General features: G+C 38.3%; 2 protein-coding genes across 5 annotated transcripts in view; one reads left to right on the top strand and one right to left on the bottom strand.

The window, feature by feature from the left end:
• Positions 1-16,084, bottom strand: part of CENPP (centromere protein P) — a 318,318-nt gene that overhangs the window by 150,774 nt on the left and 151,460 nt on the right. The window lies entirely within an intron of this gene.
• Positions 1-16,084, top strand: part of ASPN (asporin) — a 36,781-nt gene that overhangs the window by 2,241 nt on the left and 18,456 nt on the right. The window contains exons 2-4 of one of the 3 annotated variants that reach the window (XM_084635187.1): positions 2,328-2,426; positions 3,294-3,555; positions 10,884-10,996. In XM_084635187.1, the coding sequence (XP_084491313.1) occupies positions 3,318-3,555; positions 10,884-10,996 (351 nt within the window). In that variant the 5' untranslated portion in view covers positions 2,328-2,426; positions 3,294-3,317. The remainder of the gene's footprint in view (positions 1-2,327; positions 2,427-3,293; positions 3,556-10,883; positions 10,997-16,084) is intronic. The other 2 variants (XM_084635185.1, XM_084635186.1) reach the window with 2 other exon arrangements.

Genomic DNA, 16,084 nt, shown 5'->3' with positions numbered 1-16,084 from the left:
TCTACTGGGGTTTAAGCAGACACAAAAATTAGTAAAGAAGTTAGAACTGAGCTAAAGAATCACAGTGTTTTTGCAGAAAATGTTCAATACCTCTTCACTGTGTTTCACGCCACAAAAACATTTGAAATTTCAAATGGAATATATTTGCCAATTGCTACACACGTGCTACTTCCCACTGACATTTCTGTCACTTATACATCCATTTGAGACAGAGAATAAGAATGGGTACTCCTGATACCCTCCCTACATTATAGCATAATAATTTTTATATTCCCTGGGATTTCTGAAGTTACTTCCAGTATAATGAATGTAATACTTACACACAGTTTCAATAATATTAAGAACAATGATCCTGACACACAAAAAGCATTGGTCTCATATAAGTAAATTAAAAGCAACAATGTAAAACAACAAAAACACAAAACTGGAATTTAACATAGGCCAAAGCAACACATAAACAGACAATTAAACATTTAATTAAGCAATTAAACAAGGATCTACATCCATCCAACATTTCCCAAAAGAATTCTATTACATCCCAAAAAAAGATTATCTTATAAACAGGATATGCATTACAAAGTTTACAGCAGTGTCTCTTGGATTCTACATAGAATACCGTAGGATACACTCAGCTCCTCAAATTAAGTCTAAATATCCTAGTAAGTGGACAATTAGAGCAAAAATCAGGCCTCCTGAATCTCAGTTCTGTGTTCCAAACAACTAGACCATGCTGCCTTCTTCAGTTTCAAGTCAAAGCTATCTTTGCTCCTGGACTGGAGTACCTCTTTCATAGATCCACCTAATCAGATTGGTGGACCCAGTTAGGTTTGAATTTTCCATGAAAGACTTATCACATAGCTGAGGACCACTCTATTAACAGTCTAGTGACTAAATATGATGGTCTTTTGTCCCCTGAATTCCACTACTTATGTATACTATCTTCACAGATCACTGGGGTGGTGGTGCGGGGTTTAGAGAGAGAGCAAGCATGTAAGGATGAAGTCAGGGAGCCAGTGGTGAATATTATACTCTGAGTCTGACTGATTACAGCAGAGAGAGTTTTTGAAATCCTACGCCATGGCTAAGGTACAAGAGAAAAGCACTTTCTTCATCTCCACTGTAGCATCTAGAAAGTCTTGAACTGCTAAAAAATTCTCAGTGACTGATTAAACCAGACAGCTTCTATTTCAAAGAACTTTTGCTTCTTATTCACTGTGACTATACGAACATAACTGATTGGATTCTAACAACATTGGCTACATCCATGGTAGCTGATCCATGTTAGGAAGGGACAAATCAAATTTATCCCATATTCCATAATTGTCTAATATGAAGCATCTGGTAATGTCTACTGTGAGAAGCAATTTCTATATTCCTAACTGACAACTCCTATATTCCTAACATAGTATCTAATTTTTGCCAGTTTTGCTTGCAAGATTTCTAATGTGCTGAAGGAGTTTCAGTCACATATCTAGCAGATGGAACCATTTTCCATGTTATTAATTAACTCTGATAAGAGGTTTTGGAACTACTTTGACTGTTTATTAACGTTTTCTTTGGGAAAAGGTATTAGCTCTCCTTGGGCAAGCAGTTTAGCCATGCTCAGGAACTCATGTAGATAGTGACAACCTTGATGGGCAGGTTATTAAGAAGGCTGTAGAGAAACAATCTGGAACTCTCCAATTTCTCTGACCCATGTCAATATGATTTTCCACTGGGCATGGAACTGAGACTGCACTTGCTTCAATGGTTGATTACTTTCTTCCAGTCTCGGAGAGAGGATAGGCATCCAGGCAGATTCTTTTAGAGCAGTCTTCAGTCTGATACTATTGGCCACAATGTTTTGTTCACTTGCTTACAGACTCTAACTGGGATAATTCAGTAGTTGCAATGTTACCGTAAATAGAATCATGAAAAGATATTGCTGAGCAATTGCTCATCAGCCTTAGTGGCAATTTCACAGGGTTCTATTTGATCACCCCATGTGTTCAATTTATATGGTGTGCAATGCACTGGGGGAAATTGTCAAGAGATGTGAATTGCCTCAGCATTAATTCACAGAAGATTCAAGGCTCAGGCCTGAATGGTGCAGGCTCCCTGCTTTCCCAAGGATTAGTCAAGGGGAGTGGATGAGATCAATCTGGCACAAGGTAAACCCAGAAATTATTTATTACATATTATTAACAGGCATCATGAACTAACATCTGTCTCTGCTTTTGCAGTAAGATATATGTAATTTGTTGAGATGGTCTGAAATTTGGGAGTGTTTCTGGATTCCTAAATAGCATTAGTAGTGTAAAAAATACTTTTTAATCTACATATGCTAGACTATTCCTCTGATGTGGATATAGCCCAATTGATTAACATCTTTGAGACCTCTGCACTGGATTACTACATGGGACTGGGATCAGCCATAAGTTACAACCGTAAGTCTCATCTATTTAGATTGTAAGCTTTTCAGGGCAGACTGTCTATGACTCTGTCCATGTAGTACTCCAAGAACAATCGTGCCCTAATCTTGGGGTTTGGGCCTACAGGTGCTCCTGTAACACAAATAAAAATATTACTTCTGTTCCCAGGGATGGGCATTGGCTTACAGTTAATTTACAGGTACAATTTAAGTCTCTGATTTTAAACAATACAGACCTATACCATTTGGATCTTTGTCACATAAAAGATCAACTCTTTCCCTATATGCCATTGCAACAATAGTAATAAGTGCAGGGCTTTTACCAGGAATCTTTAGATCTGAATACGTAAGACAAGAGGCAAGTTGATTCTGGGTTTGAGAACTTACAACTGTAGATTTTTTTCCTCCTCAAATTTGAGGACATGACCAGAGAATGTTCTGATGGATGCATTTTATATCTCATATAACTATTTCCCATCCCCCTAGATGCAATAGGAACAGTAAGTCTGTTTAAAACATACTGCAATTTAATGCTAACAGACATCAGAGGATTAATAAACTGGGATCATATCCTAAAAACTTGTAACAAGTTTTGCTACAAAACTCACATACAACATGTCTCATAAGTCTGGAGCTCACTGTACCACGCTCAAAACCTATTTCAGGGCATTATCAAGAGACCTTTTAATTGAGCTCAATAAACTCCTTAACTGTTGCATCAGCATCAACTATTCAGCAACTTCATTCTTATTCTTTGTAAGAATCATTTTTGGCTCTGGCCAAAGAGTGTTACAAGAGATGAATTAAACTAGAAGTATGAAGAAGTTATCTGTAGTTCTACATTTTCTAACTTTGGCTATATTTTGTTCTTTTCCCCCCCAAGATTAGTTATTCTCCGTGAGAAGACATGAAAGAATATGTGTTGCTTCTCTTCTTGGGTTTGTGCTCTGCTAAACATTTCATTGGCCCTTCACACTTTACATTAAAGCATATGATGCTGCAAGATATGGAAGATGAAAATGATGATGATAACTCTCTATTTCCAACTAGAAGACCAATTCTGCAACAAGTTCCTTTTGATATATTTCCAGTATGTCCCTTTGGATGTCAGTGTTATATGAGAGTTGTCCACTGCTCTGACCTTGGTAAGAATAAATCTGCATGTCTGTCTATCATGGGAATTATTCTTTGGAAATTTTTTAAAGAGGTGAATTCTGCATTTCCATGAATTATGAATTTATGAAACAAATCGTGTTTTGAGGGATAAAGTAGTATTAGTTTTCAAGGAGACTAATGTTTTTACTACTAGATTGTTTCAGTCAGATTTCCAAAGGATATCATCTATGAAGTTCTCTCTCTGAGGCCTTGTCTACACACACACAACTTATACCAATTTGTTCAATACCAGTTTAGAAACTGATGTAATTAAAATCAGTGCAACCTCCTTGTGTGAGGGTTGACTTGTATCAATGTAGTTGAAGTTGGTAAGCAATTTAGACTACATAAAACTCATTTCCTTAATAGTAAAATGCTATTTTATTTAGACAAATATTTCCTTTCCCATCTGTTAACAAGATTATTTCGATCCAAAGATGAGAGAATAATGCCTACAAAACATAAGAACTAAAATTTTCAGAGAGACACATTCTGCCTTCACATATTCCCTTTATTTCAATGGAAATTGTACCAAAGTATATGAGGACAGACTATGACCTGTATCAAATGTGCAATGTCTTGTATTTGTATTAGAGAAGTCCCTACTCCCTTCTCCCATAAAAGTTTATATCTAAAAAAGTATCTACTAGAATTTGTGGGGGTCAACAAGCATGCAGACAAAGGAGATCCAGGGATATAGTGTATTTAGATTTTCAGAAAGGTCCCTCACCAAAGGCTCTTAAGCAAAATAAGCAGTCATGGGATAAGAGGGAAGGTTTTCTCATGGATCGGTAACTGGTTAATGTATAGGAAATAAAGGGTAGGAATAAATGGTCAGTTTTCAGAATGGAGAGAGTAAATAGTGGTGTCCCCCAAGGATCTGTAGTGGGCCCAGTCCTATTTAACATATTTATAAATGATCTGGAAAAAGGGGTAAACAGTGACGTAACAAAATTTGCAGATGATACACAACTACTCAAGATGGTTAAGTCCAGGCAGACTGCGAAGAGCTACAAAAGGATCTCACAAAACTGAGTGACTGGGTAACAAAATGGCAGATGAAATTTAATGTTGATAAATGCAAAATAATGCACATTGGAAAATATAATCCTAACTATACATATAAAATGATGGGATCTAAATTAGCTGTTACCACTCAAGAAGAGATCTTGGAGTCACTGTGGATAGTTCTCTGAAATCATCCACTCAATGTGCAGCAGCAGTCAAAAAAGCAAACAGAATGTTGGGAATCACCAAGAAAGGGGCAGATAATAATACAGAAAAATATCATATTGCCTCTATATAAATCCATGATATGCCCACACCTTGAATACTGCGTGCAGATGTGGTTGCCCCATCTCAAAAGAGATATACTGGAATTGGAAAAGGTTCAGAAAAGGGCAACAAACATGATTAGGGGTATGGAACAGCTTCCGTATGAGGAGAGATTAATAAAACTGGGACTTTTCAGCTTGGAAAAGAGGCGACTAAGGGGGGATATGATAGACGTCTATAAAATCATGAGTGATATAAAGAAAGTAAATAAGGAAGTGTTATTTACTCCTTCTCATAATACAAGAACAATGGGCCACCAAATAAAATTAATAGGTACCAGATTTAAAACAAACACAAGAAAGTATTTTTTTCATGCAATGCACTGTCAACCTCTGGAACTCCTTGCCAGAGGATGTTGTGAAGGCCAATACTATAATGGAGTTCAAAAGGGAGCTAGATAGATTCATGGAAGATAGGCCCACCAATGGCTATTAGCCAGGATGGGCAGGAATGGTGTCCCTAGCATCTGTTTGCCAGAAGCTGGGATTGGGTGACAGGGCATGGACCACTTGATGATAATCTGTCTGTTCATTCCCTTTGGGGCACTGCCATTGGCCACTGTCAGAGGACAGCATACTGGGCTTGATGGACCTTTGGTCTAACCCAGTATGGCCATTCTTATGTTCTTATGTTGATTTGCAGAGTGGCAGATCACATGACAACAGAAAAGGATGACAAGAGACAAAAGCCACAAATCAACCGCAAGAAAATTATAATGCAAGAGCATGGAAAGAATATCAGTTATTTGTCTAGGTTAAGACTGAATAGCATAACCATAATGATGACATTTTCACCAAAGGAAAATATGTGAACAACACTAAGATTCATAGATATATAATATAGTACATAAGGATCACGATCTCTATAATTAATGACTATAGTCTCTATCTGTGTAAGTCTTTGTCGTTAGGCTTTATATAATTCAAGGATGCCAATAGGTTGTTTTAACTGGAGTTTATAACAAAATTGGGTATTCTTAAAGAAAAAGGTTTTTTTTTTTTTAAATTTCCCCTCCCCATTCCCTCCACTGGTTCATTTTCCTCTCCCTTGTTATCCTCACCCCTCTATCATTCCCGCCAGCTCTGCCTACTCTTCCACTTTCCATCCTCATCTGCCCACTCCTCCTGCCAACACAAATCCTCCCACATCTAGATACCTCTCCTCACCTCTGGTGACATTTGCCTATGGGCCTCCCTCCATTCTCACCCTTTCCTCCTCCTACACCCATCTCTGCCACCATATCTGCTCTTCTCATGCCACAAGTCTTAACCCCAAGCCCATCCTCCTTCTTTCTCCCTTTTTCTTGCTTTCTCTGGAATGTTCATTCAATCCCTGAAAAGATTACTGCCATCCACAACCTCTTCATATCTCGCTCCTTCCAGTTCTTGGCTCTCACAGAATCCTGGATCCCTTCATATGATCATGCATCTACAGCTTGGCTCTATCAAAGAGGCCTGTCCTCTCAAGCTCCCCTTGATGGATCAGACTGGGTGTGCTTCCTCCTCCCTTTTCCCACTCCTTCTCTTCATGAACTGCACTGTATCTGACTCTCCTCTCCCTCTTCATGTTGCTGTCATCTACCGTGCACCCAAGTCTTCCCCATCAGCCTTCCTCTCTGATCTGTGCACTCTCTCTTTCTCTCTTCACAATTCCCCTCAGCCTTGGTGAAAGCAAGATTTTTTTTAAATTCCAGAATCAGAAATTTGTGTAAATTTCCTGATCATATTCTCTCTCTAACATCGATACTCTGTCTAGAGAATATGCTCTTACATTATTAAAAAATAGTTATATACATGAATTTCATCAAAAATTCTTTTAAGAATGATATTACTTCCACAAGGTATGGAAGAAACCTTTTTACTTCTAGAACAGTTTATAATGAAGGCAACATCTTTTTTTTCTGCTTCCATTACAGTCAAATGGCAAAATTCCGATTCTTTTAGGTCCCAGTTCAGAAAGGTAACTATGCACATGAACAATCTTAAGAGCATGAATAATCCTTTGACTTCGATGGGAGTACTCATATGCTTATAGTTGAGCAGAATACCTTGCTGAAATGGGACCTAAAATAGGAGCAGACACATGCTTAGTTTTTATAAAAACTGTTAATGTTCTATCCTAGAACTGAATTCACACACATATTTAAATCAGAGCGAAAGAAATATATTTTAGTATTCCACACATCATCAGAATTCAGAAATATTAATGAGGTTGTCACAGGGTGCTCTACTCACTGCAGGACAGCCCTGCCTCCTGGCGATTCTGGGGATTAGCTCTGCCAGGCTGACACCTCTTCCAGTGATCACTCTCCATCACTCCGTCTCTTTCCCTCTCTGTGGTGCCTCTCTCGTTCCAGGAACTGCAACCTCCTCTTTATGACTTGGACCTCCAGCCAGGTCATTATATGGTTTCCTATCAAAGTCCCTTCTCACTAGCAGTCTCAGGCAGTCTTCCCTTTCACTGTGCCATAGTGCCACTCCCTCAGTGTCTGGAAGGGAAACCTGGGCCCGCCTTCTAATCCAGGTTCCTAGCCCAGGGACCCTGCAACATGCAGCCAAGATCTGTTCAGTCCCTAATCTTGGTGTTTACTCCCTAGGCTGCTTCCTGCTTTGCATTCCTTCTAGATCCTGCTCACTTCAGGGTATGCCCTTCCCTCAGGGTCAGGCGCCCTGGATCCTACTCTTTCCCTGCGTTCTCTACTTCCCTCTCTACTGAACAGAGGGTGACAACTGCCTTCCACTCAGCAGCCTTTGCTACTGCCAGCTGCCTGGGTTCATACTAGCCCAAGTCCACCTATGCTCAGGTGAGCTTCCCTCTAATCAAGGCTCGCCACCCAACCTACATCTCACTCATTTGCTGCTTAATGGCTGATTGGGCCTGCCTGGCCTAATCCAGCCCTCACAAACCAGTGCGCGCGCGAACACAAAAACAAAACAAACCAACACACACACTCACCTTTCTTTACTGAAGTTTTTGTTGTTTTAAGATCTTAGCTTACATAATATCCATCTTTATATTATACTACAAAATCTTGCCAAGGATAAGAGACCCATGCCTATACCCTTTGAAGGTCTATTCTTCTAAGAAATATAACCATGCTTAACAATCATAAATGTGCTTGTCATTTCTCTTTAAGTTTATATTTTTTTAACTGAAGAGTTCGTTTAACAGGAAACACTCTAAAAATTTATAGTAAAATAAGACTAACACTGTACTGATTTTCTAATGAACCCACTATTAATATATTTAGTGACCAAAGAGTAACACAAAGAATAAAATACCATATAACTAATAAAGATCCTTATGCTCAAAATAAAAACAGCACAGCAATTTCTTCCTAAGAGTTATCAAAACCACAGGACTTCTGTACAGGATATAGAGCAGAACATGCCACTTAAATAACAAATAGAATCTACCACTCTTTTAACTACAAAAGTAAAGAATAAACTAAATTAAATGTTCAACAACCATAAAGAACAGTATTGGTAGATCTAAGAGCTATATTCCAGTACATAAGAATGTACGAAAGGCCATACTGGGTCAGACCAGTGGTCCATCTAGCCCAGTATCCTGTCTTGTGACAGTGGCCAATGCCAGGTGTTTCAGAGGGAATGAACAGAACAGGCAATCATAGAGTGAGCCATCCCCTGTCGTCCATTCCCAGCTTCTGGCAAACAGAGGCTAGGGACGCTCAAAGCATGGCTTTCCACCCCTGTCCATCCTGGATGATAGCCAAAGGTGGAGCTATCCTCCATGACTTTATCTAGTTCTTTTCTGATCCCTGTTATAGTCTTGGCCTTCACAACATCGTCTGACAAAGAGTTCCACAGGTTGACTGTGCATTGTGTGAAGAAATACTTCCTTTTGTACTGTAGCCCTGTATCAGCACATTTTCTACCAATGAGCAAAGCTCTTAACCTTCAAACCTGCTCATTTGCAACACAAGCCCTTAAACTAAAACATACGTGTCACACATTGTATGTCAACTCATTATTTAAAGATTTTTTTAAAAAAGGGAAAAACCTGTTTTTATGGATGTTTTCCTCATTATCTGAATAAAATAAACAACTTTTGCAATCTGTAACAGGGTAATTGTAATTGGGTGCCCTGTTACAGGTTGCAAAACTGTTTTATTAAATTCAAACACTTAGAAAAGAATCCATAAAACAGATTTTATATTTAAAATAATTATACATTTGTCAACTATGGCACATGCCATTAAACACAGGCCATCTTGAACCCAGGTACTAGGGAGAGTTCTTGTGGGATACCACCACCTTTATTTCAGCCCTTTCCATATTAAGTACACCTTCCTCCCCCAGAACAAGTACTGCTGTCTGGACTCTACCTTAGGAGTGCTATACCCTCTTCTTCCCCACTGCCTTCCTGAGGCCATGGTCTGAATTCTCTCCTATCTGGAATCTCCTGTCAGTTCCTGCTTAGTTTCCCATCCTTCCCTGATAGGCCTTTCTCCAGTTCCTGGATGGGAGGAAGTGGGGAGAGAGGAACAGAGGGTCCACAGCTGCAGGCAGCAGCCTCTGTCTCATATAATATATGTGCAATGGGATGGAAGCCGAACCAGGTCTGACAGTGAGCCTTTTACAGAGGATAAGATTGTATTTCCTATTGCATGCTGTTGTTCTAAACTTACATTTTATGTTTAATGAAGAAGTGTATATTGCTCAAATTAATTTACATTATTTTGGGGATTCAAACTCAAGTTTAAAAAGGCACAGTTAGAAATCCTCAGAATTCGTCTATTCATGACAGCCAGCAACCAAAGCTGAAGACAATAAGATCATTAACTGGAGCAGCAAAAAACAAAACTAAACCCTGAACTCAGGTTGCCAAATACAAGAAGTGGGACTGATCTGATTTTAAAATGTGTTAAACATCCAAGGTGAAATTCATTGCAATGCAGAAGACCAATGAAAAATCCCTCCACACCCCACTTTACTTCTCCTCAACGAAACTTCCACTCTGTATTTAAAGTCATATCTACTTACTTTACTGACAAATAGTAGCTTTTACTCCTCTTAATTCTGAAGAACACAAAGTACTCTGGAAGAACACACCAGATTCAATTCTGCCTTATAAATCAATAGTTAGCAAAGAAAAATAAGGACTACATTTGAATTTCAGATCAAAGGTAGAGATTACATTACAAATAGTTTTTTAAAAAACATATTTTGACTTGTAAACTGATCATACATAATATGAATCCACTGAATTATTGAATCCCATGAAGCCACTTTATTGTAACTTTTCTAATCATAACCATTTAGTTTAACAAGCAAAGAGGATATGTACATTTTATTTTGAGTAATCCTAACAAACTATTTTTTACTGAAAGTGCAAGTGAAGATAAATCTCGTTATTTTAAAATGTCCTGTATAGAAGAGTACCATCATGGGAGTCAAGAGAGCTGAGCTCTATTCTAACTCAGTATGATCTCTCTGTGTCACAGTTTACCCATCTGTGAAATGGAGAAAAAATGCTTATCTGTTTTTCTAAAACACTTTGAGATCTATGAATTAGAAACGTGTTTAAGTATTATTATTTATTTTCAATATCCAAGCTTCTTAAAGTACAAAAAGTAGACTAGGCAGTTTAACTTTTTATTTTATACAGTCAATTCCTACTCAGTTTCACTTTCTGGTGCCTACACTTTAAGAGGAAGATACAATCTTTTGGGAAAATGACAGATGAATTTTATACTTTTAAAAAGAAACTGTTTCAATGGAATACTGAAAACAATTCATGGGAATTGTGGGCTGATGTTGAGCTTTGTATAAATATGAAACTTTTTTTGAAAGCTAAAATTATAAGCTAAACTTACCTAACAACTTATGTATTCAAAGCAGAACTAAAAACCACACATTTACATTGTCATTGTGTTATCCTGCTTAGCAGTTAATGGTTTTCTGTATATCAACATAGTAGGCATTTATATATATTTTTGTTTATCATTAACACTAAATAGGTTTGACTTCAATACCAAACAATATTCCATCTGATACTCGCATGATAGACCTTCAAAACAACAAAATTAAAGAGGTCAAGGAAAATGATCTCAAAGGACTCACATCACTTTATGTAAGTTCGTTATTTTCTGATTGAGTCTTATTTAGGCAACTAAGATTTTTATTCATTTATTTATTTATATAAGTTATATCCTTCCTTCTACAATAATTTAGATGAATTAGAATAAAATATTTTGATACCTTCAACTCTGGGTGCATACACATTACAGACTGCAATCTTGTCAGTTTACATGGAGCTCACAACATCTAGACACATGCCATGGGCAGGGAAAATACATTCAAGCTTTTAAATACCCAGAGAGAAATTTCTCTCAGCTTTAACTGATTATAAGACAAATTCCCACTCTCCCCATCTAAGAACTGTAACCAACAGCCATAAACTTAATCCCACATGTGAAGCAGATGTCAGGGAGGAATTTTCAAAAGCACCTAACTCTGCCTCCATTGAAGTGAATGGTAAAACTCCCATTAACTTCAAATGAAACAATGTAAGGCCAACACTGAGCTCCTTTGAAAATCCTGTCTGCCTTATTAATTCTTTAAGATATAGGTAAGCATACTAAGTTAAAATAATATGAAAATGATTAAAAATTATGATGAGAAAATGACACTTTAAAACTAGACTATATCAATGAGACAGGATTGTACCTGATACTCCCTTCCAGCAGTGCAAGGAAAATAGGACAAGCTGGGGTGACTGGGAGGTCTAGATCAGGAAAATCTGTATAAACAATTATGGTAAACAAAAATAAAAATCACATGCTTTTTGCAAAATCCCTCCTATCTCACACATATTTGAGATTTTTTCCCCATATCTTCTATCTCCTCACAGCTCATGGAGTATATCTTGGTTTCTTTAATAGTCTCTTAATTCAGTTTTTAGACATAATAGACAGCCACCATACACAAAAAGAAAAGAAAATAACAAATCCACACCTGAACTCAAAGTAAAAAAAAAAAAAAAAAAGTCAAGTCAAGTCAAGGTCAACTGACCAACATGGAGTACCTTAAAAAGGGACTCCCAATTTCATGGTAATAAATACAGGATAGATAGATTTGACTGATGGAAAAAGTCCTTTCCAACAGCACTTGGTTTCTCAACAACAAATGAAAGTTTAGCAAATCTAATTTACTCCGCAATCTATCAATAGAGCTTTTACTTATTGTGGATTCATTGGTAGTAGAGAAAATAGGTATTATACAACCTTAGTGGTTGCCACACGTAGTGTCTACTTGTGAAATGCATTGTATGCAGACGCAAAAATGTAATCAATATGAACGTTACAGGAAGTTAACAAAGAACTAATTTTTTATTTAAGTGAACACTAACTGATACTAACCTCCAGTGTAAGAACACAGAGATTAATCAAAAAAAGAAAGGTTTCAGAGTAACAGCCGTGTTAGTCTGTATTCGCAAAAAGAAAAGGTTAGTCTCTAAGGTGCCACAAGTACTCCTTTTCTTTTTGCGAATACGGATGCATCCAATGAAGTGAGCTGACCAAGTATGCATCTGATGAAGTCGGCTGTAACCCATGAAAGCTTATGCTCAAATAAATTTGTTAGTCTCTAAGGTGCCACAGGTACTCCTTTTCTTTTTGCGAATACAGACTAACACGGCTGCTACTCTGGAACCAGAGATTAATCAGGAGCCATTACTAATTACTAAGGCTGCAAGTCTGTCAGAGAAGTCATGGATTCCATGACTTTCCGGGACCTCTGCAGCTGCTGGTATGGCTGACCCCAGGGCCGCCCGAGCAGCTGCTGGGGCAGATCCCAGGGTGAGACGTCCAGGCAGCTGCTAGGGAGGCCTCAGAGCCGGCGGCTGGGGCAGACCCTGTGGTCAGTCGCACGGCTGCTGCTGGGGCAGCCCTGGGGGCAGTGGCACTGCTGGGGCAGCCCTAGGGCTGCCCAAACAGTGGCTAGTACCACTGGCCCTGGGGGCCGCTGGAGCAGCGGTCCCGGAGCAGCAAGGGTTTCAGGGTCCACACTAGGGGCCATCAGAGCAGCGGTCCCTGGGGGCCTCGGAGAAGCAGGTGGCGGGGGCTGACCTCCAGCCCCAGTCTAATAGGGTTGCTCAGAGTTTAGACTGTGTGCTTATATTTTATTGTGGTAACTAACTCTGACTTTTTACCTGTCACTTATAATCACTTAAAATCTACATTTTGCAGTCAATAAATTTGTTTAACTGTTTATCTTTACCAGGGAGTTTGCCTGAAGTGTTTGGTAATCTGCTCACGTTTGCAAAGGCTAATGTATATCCACTTTCCATTAATGAAGTGGTGAACCAATTAATAAATGTGCATTTCTCATATTGAGCCGTGCAAGACGGTATATTCCTGAGGTACAGTGCTGGGAGCTGGGGTATTTGGCTCTGGTGCCTTTCTCTGTGTGATTCATGAGTGGCTCTGGGAGCATTCATGCAATCTAGCTGGGTGTGGGTCTCTGCATGTGGTTGTGTTGAGTGGTGATAGCACCTGGAGGGGTTTAATGCTGGTCACTAACAAGGCATTGTGAGAGACAGCCCAGGCTGGATAGAGTTAAGGGGGCACAGTGGTCCCACAGTCCTAGGCTGCACCCCGGGGATCCCATCACAGAGAGTAACAACATTTTGACAGTACTCTCTGAAGCAGTGGAAAGTAGAAACATGAACAGTCATGACACTGAAATATAAAAGTATAATCTTATGTGCAAAATAATCTCAAGTAACACAATGTATCGATCATACTCACATGGCAGGCCCTCAACTAGTGAGGCAATGATTTCTAGAAGACCACAGAGAAAGCAAGATTAAGAGACCTATCAAAAGGAGGGATATTTGTTTAAATGAACAGAAAATAATTTAAAGTACATCAGAGTTCAAATATAATGGAAAGTAAGACAAATGAAATGTTTTTGTTGTTATATACAATTTACCCATTCCTTTTAATTCTGGCTGTGCAGATTTTCATTAATAAACCATTTCGAATACATCAACCTCCTCTCCAGTAGCAGTACTTAGACAGAGACAAAAGTCTTGAAAAGGACTGAGATATGACAGTGGGGAGAAAATATTTTATTCCTCCCCTTTACCATAATTCCTAATTTTCCCATATTATACCTCATACAATTTATTTACTTGCTCTTTTTTCAGTTCTTGCAGGGTGCTGAGCACATTCAACATCCTTTGACTAAAACATGAGTAGAGGACTCTCAGTACATCACACGATTTAACCTTTGAATCTCTCTAACATACTGCCTGTTTCCCTCTTTGTTTGACTTTTCACAATATGCCCATCCTCCTTTCCCCACATCCACCAAGGGCACTTTTTGTCCCACAATAATCATGGGGAATTGAAAGCTGGTGTTGAAAGATAGCAATTTCAGTTGGGATATTTGTTTTATAAAAAACAAAAAATTAACATAAAACAACAAAACAAATCTAGATGGAGACAGTCTGCCAGTCCAAAATGGGGGCGAGCACTTCTTGATGCCAGTTAGAAAATAAATCTAACTCTTTCCTCATTATTTGGCTTTCCCAACTGTATTTAGCTGTATTGGCTCATGGCCTTCAAAAATGTGACTACAGCATCACTGGTATGTTATATCTGAAACAATGAATATATAAAAAAGCAGAAATCATACGATTTATTCCCATCAGTAGACATGTCATTTTGCTTACTACACTGAACAGTAAACAGTCAGCAAAAGGAGCAAAATATTTGTTGCACAGCTTGCTTTAACAATCATGAGAATATGAGATTAGCTTCCCTCTCACAATCACTCATCTTTGCTGCATCCCAACAGCACTTTTCTCTTACTTTTTGTGGAAGCTTCAAGTTCTCGGTACATTTTTTGAGTAATTCAATTTTTATGGATTTTACGATTAAGTAAAACATACAACATGCAAGATGTTTTAAAACAAAAGCTATTGGAAACAAAAGCGACTGCATTTATGCAGTCAATTATTAGTAAGTAAGTTCTCATTTCCAAGTCTCAGTATGTATGTTAAATTAGAAATCAGGAACTCTTTAATGACCTGAAAATCAAAAAGTAATCCTATAAAAAGCATGGACAAATTGCTAAGGATGAGTACAAAAGAATAGTGCAACCATGTAGGGACAAAATCAGAAAGGCTAAAGCACAAAATGAATTACATCAAGCAAGGGACATAAAAGGCAATAAGATGACATTATTTAAATACATGAGGAGCAAGGAAAATGTAGGTTATCCTCTGCCTCAGCAGGGAAGGAGAGCTAATAACAGATGACATCAAAAAGGCTGAGGTGTTTAATACCTACTTGGCTTCAGTCTTCACTAAAAAGGTTCATAACAACCAGATAATTAACATAGTTAATATTAATATCCAGGGGAAAGGAACACAAGCCAAAATAAGGAAGTTAAAGAATATTTAGATAAGTTAAATGTATTCGAGACATCAGGGCTTGATAAAATTCAACCTGGGGTACTTAAAGGAACTAGCTGAAGCAACTTTGGAACAGTTAGCAATTATCTTCAAGAACACATGGAGACAAGTGAGGTCTCAAAGGACTGGAGAAGGGCAAACATAGTACCTGTCTTTAAAAAGGGAAACAAAGAGGACCCGCGGAATTATAGACCACTCAACCTAATTTTGATACCTGGAAGGATATTGGAACAAATCATTAAACAATCAATTTGTAAGCACCTAGTAGATAATAGGGTTATAAAGAATAGCCAGTGTGGATCTGTCAAGAACAAATTATACCAAACCAACATAGTTTACTTTTTTGACAGGGTTACTGGCCTAGTAGATGGGGAAAGCTGTAGCTGTGATATATTTTGATTTTAGTAAGGCTTTGGACATGCATGACATTCTCATAAACAAGCTAGGGAAATGTGGTCTATAATTACTTTAAAGGGGTGCACAACTGGTTGAAAGATCATATTCAAAGATTAGTTCTCATTGGTTCACTGTCAAGCTAGGTGGACGCATCTAGTCCACCTAGGGTCTGTCCTGTGTCTTGTTCTATTCAATATTTTCACTAATGACTTGGATAATGGGTTGGAGACCATGCCATAAAAATCCGTGGATGACATCAAGCTGAGAGGCGTTGCAAGCACTTTGGAAGATAGGATTAGAATTCAAAACAGCCTTGACAAATTAGATGATGGTCTGAAAACA

The sequence above is a fragment of the Lepidochelys olivacea genome (assembly GCF_965140295.1).
Source record: "Lepidochelys olivacea isolate rLepOli2 genome assembly, chromosome: 7".
Taxonomy (NCBI): Eukaryota; Metazoa; Chordata; order Testudines; family Cheloniidae; genus Lepidochelys; species Lepidochelys olivacea.
This window is presented reverse-complemented; position numbering and strand designations above follow the sequence as displayed.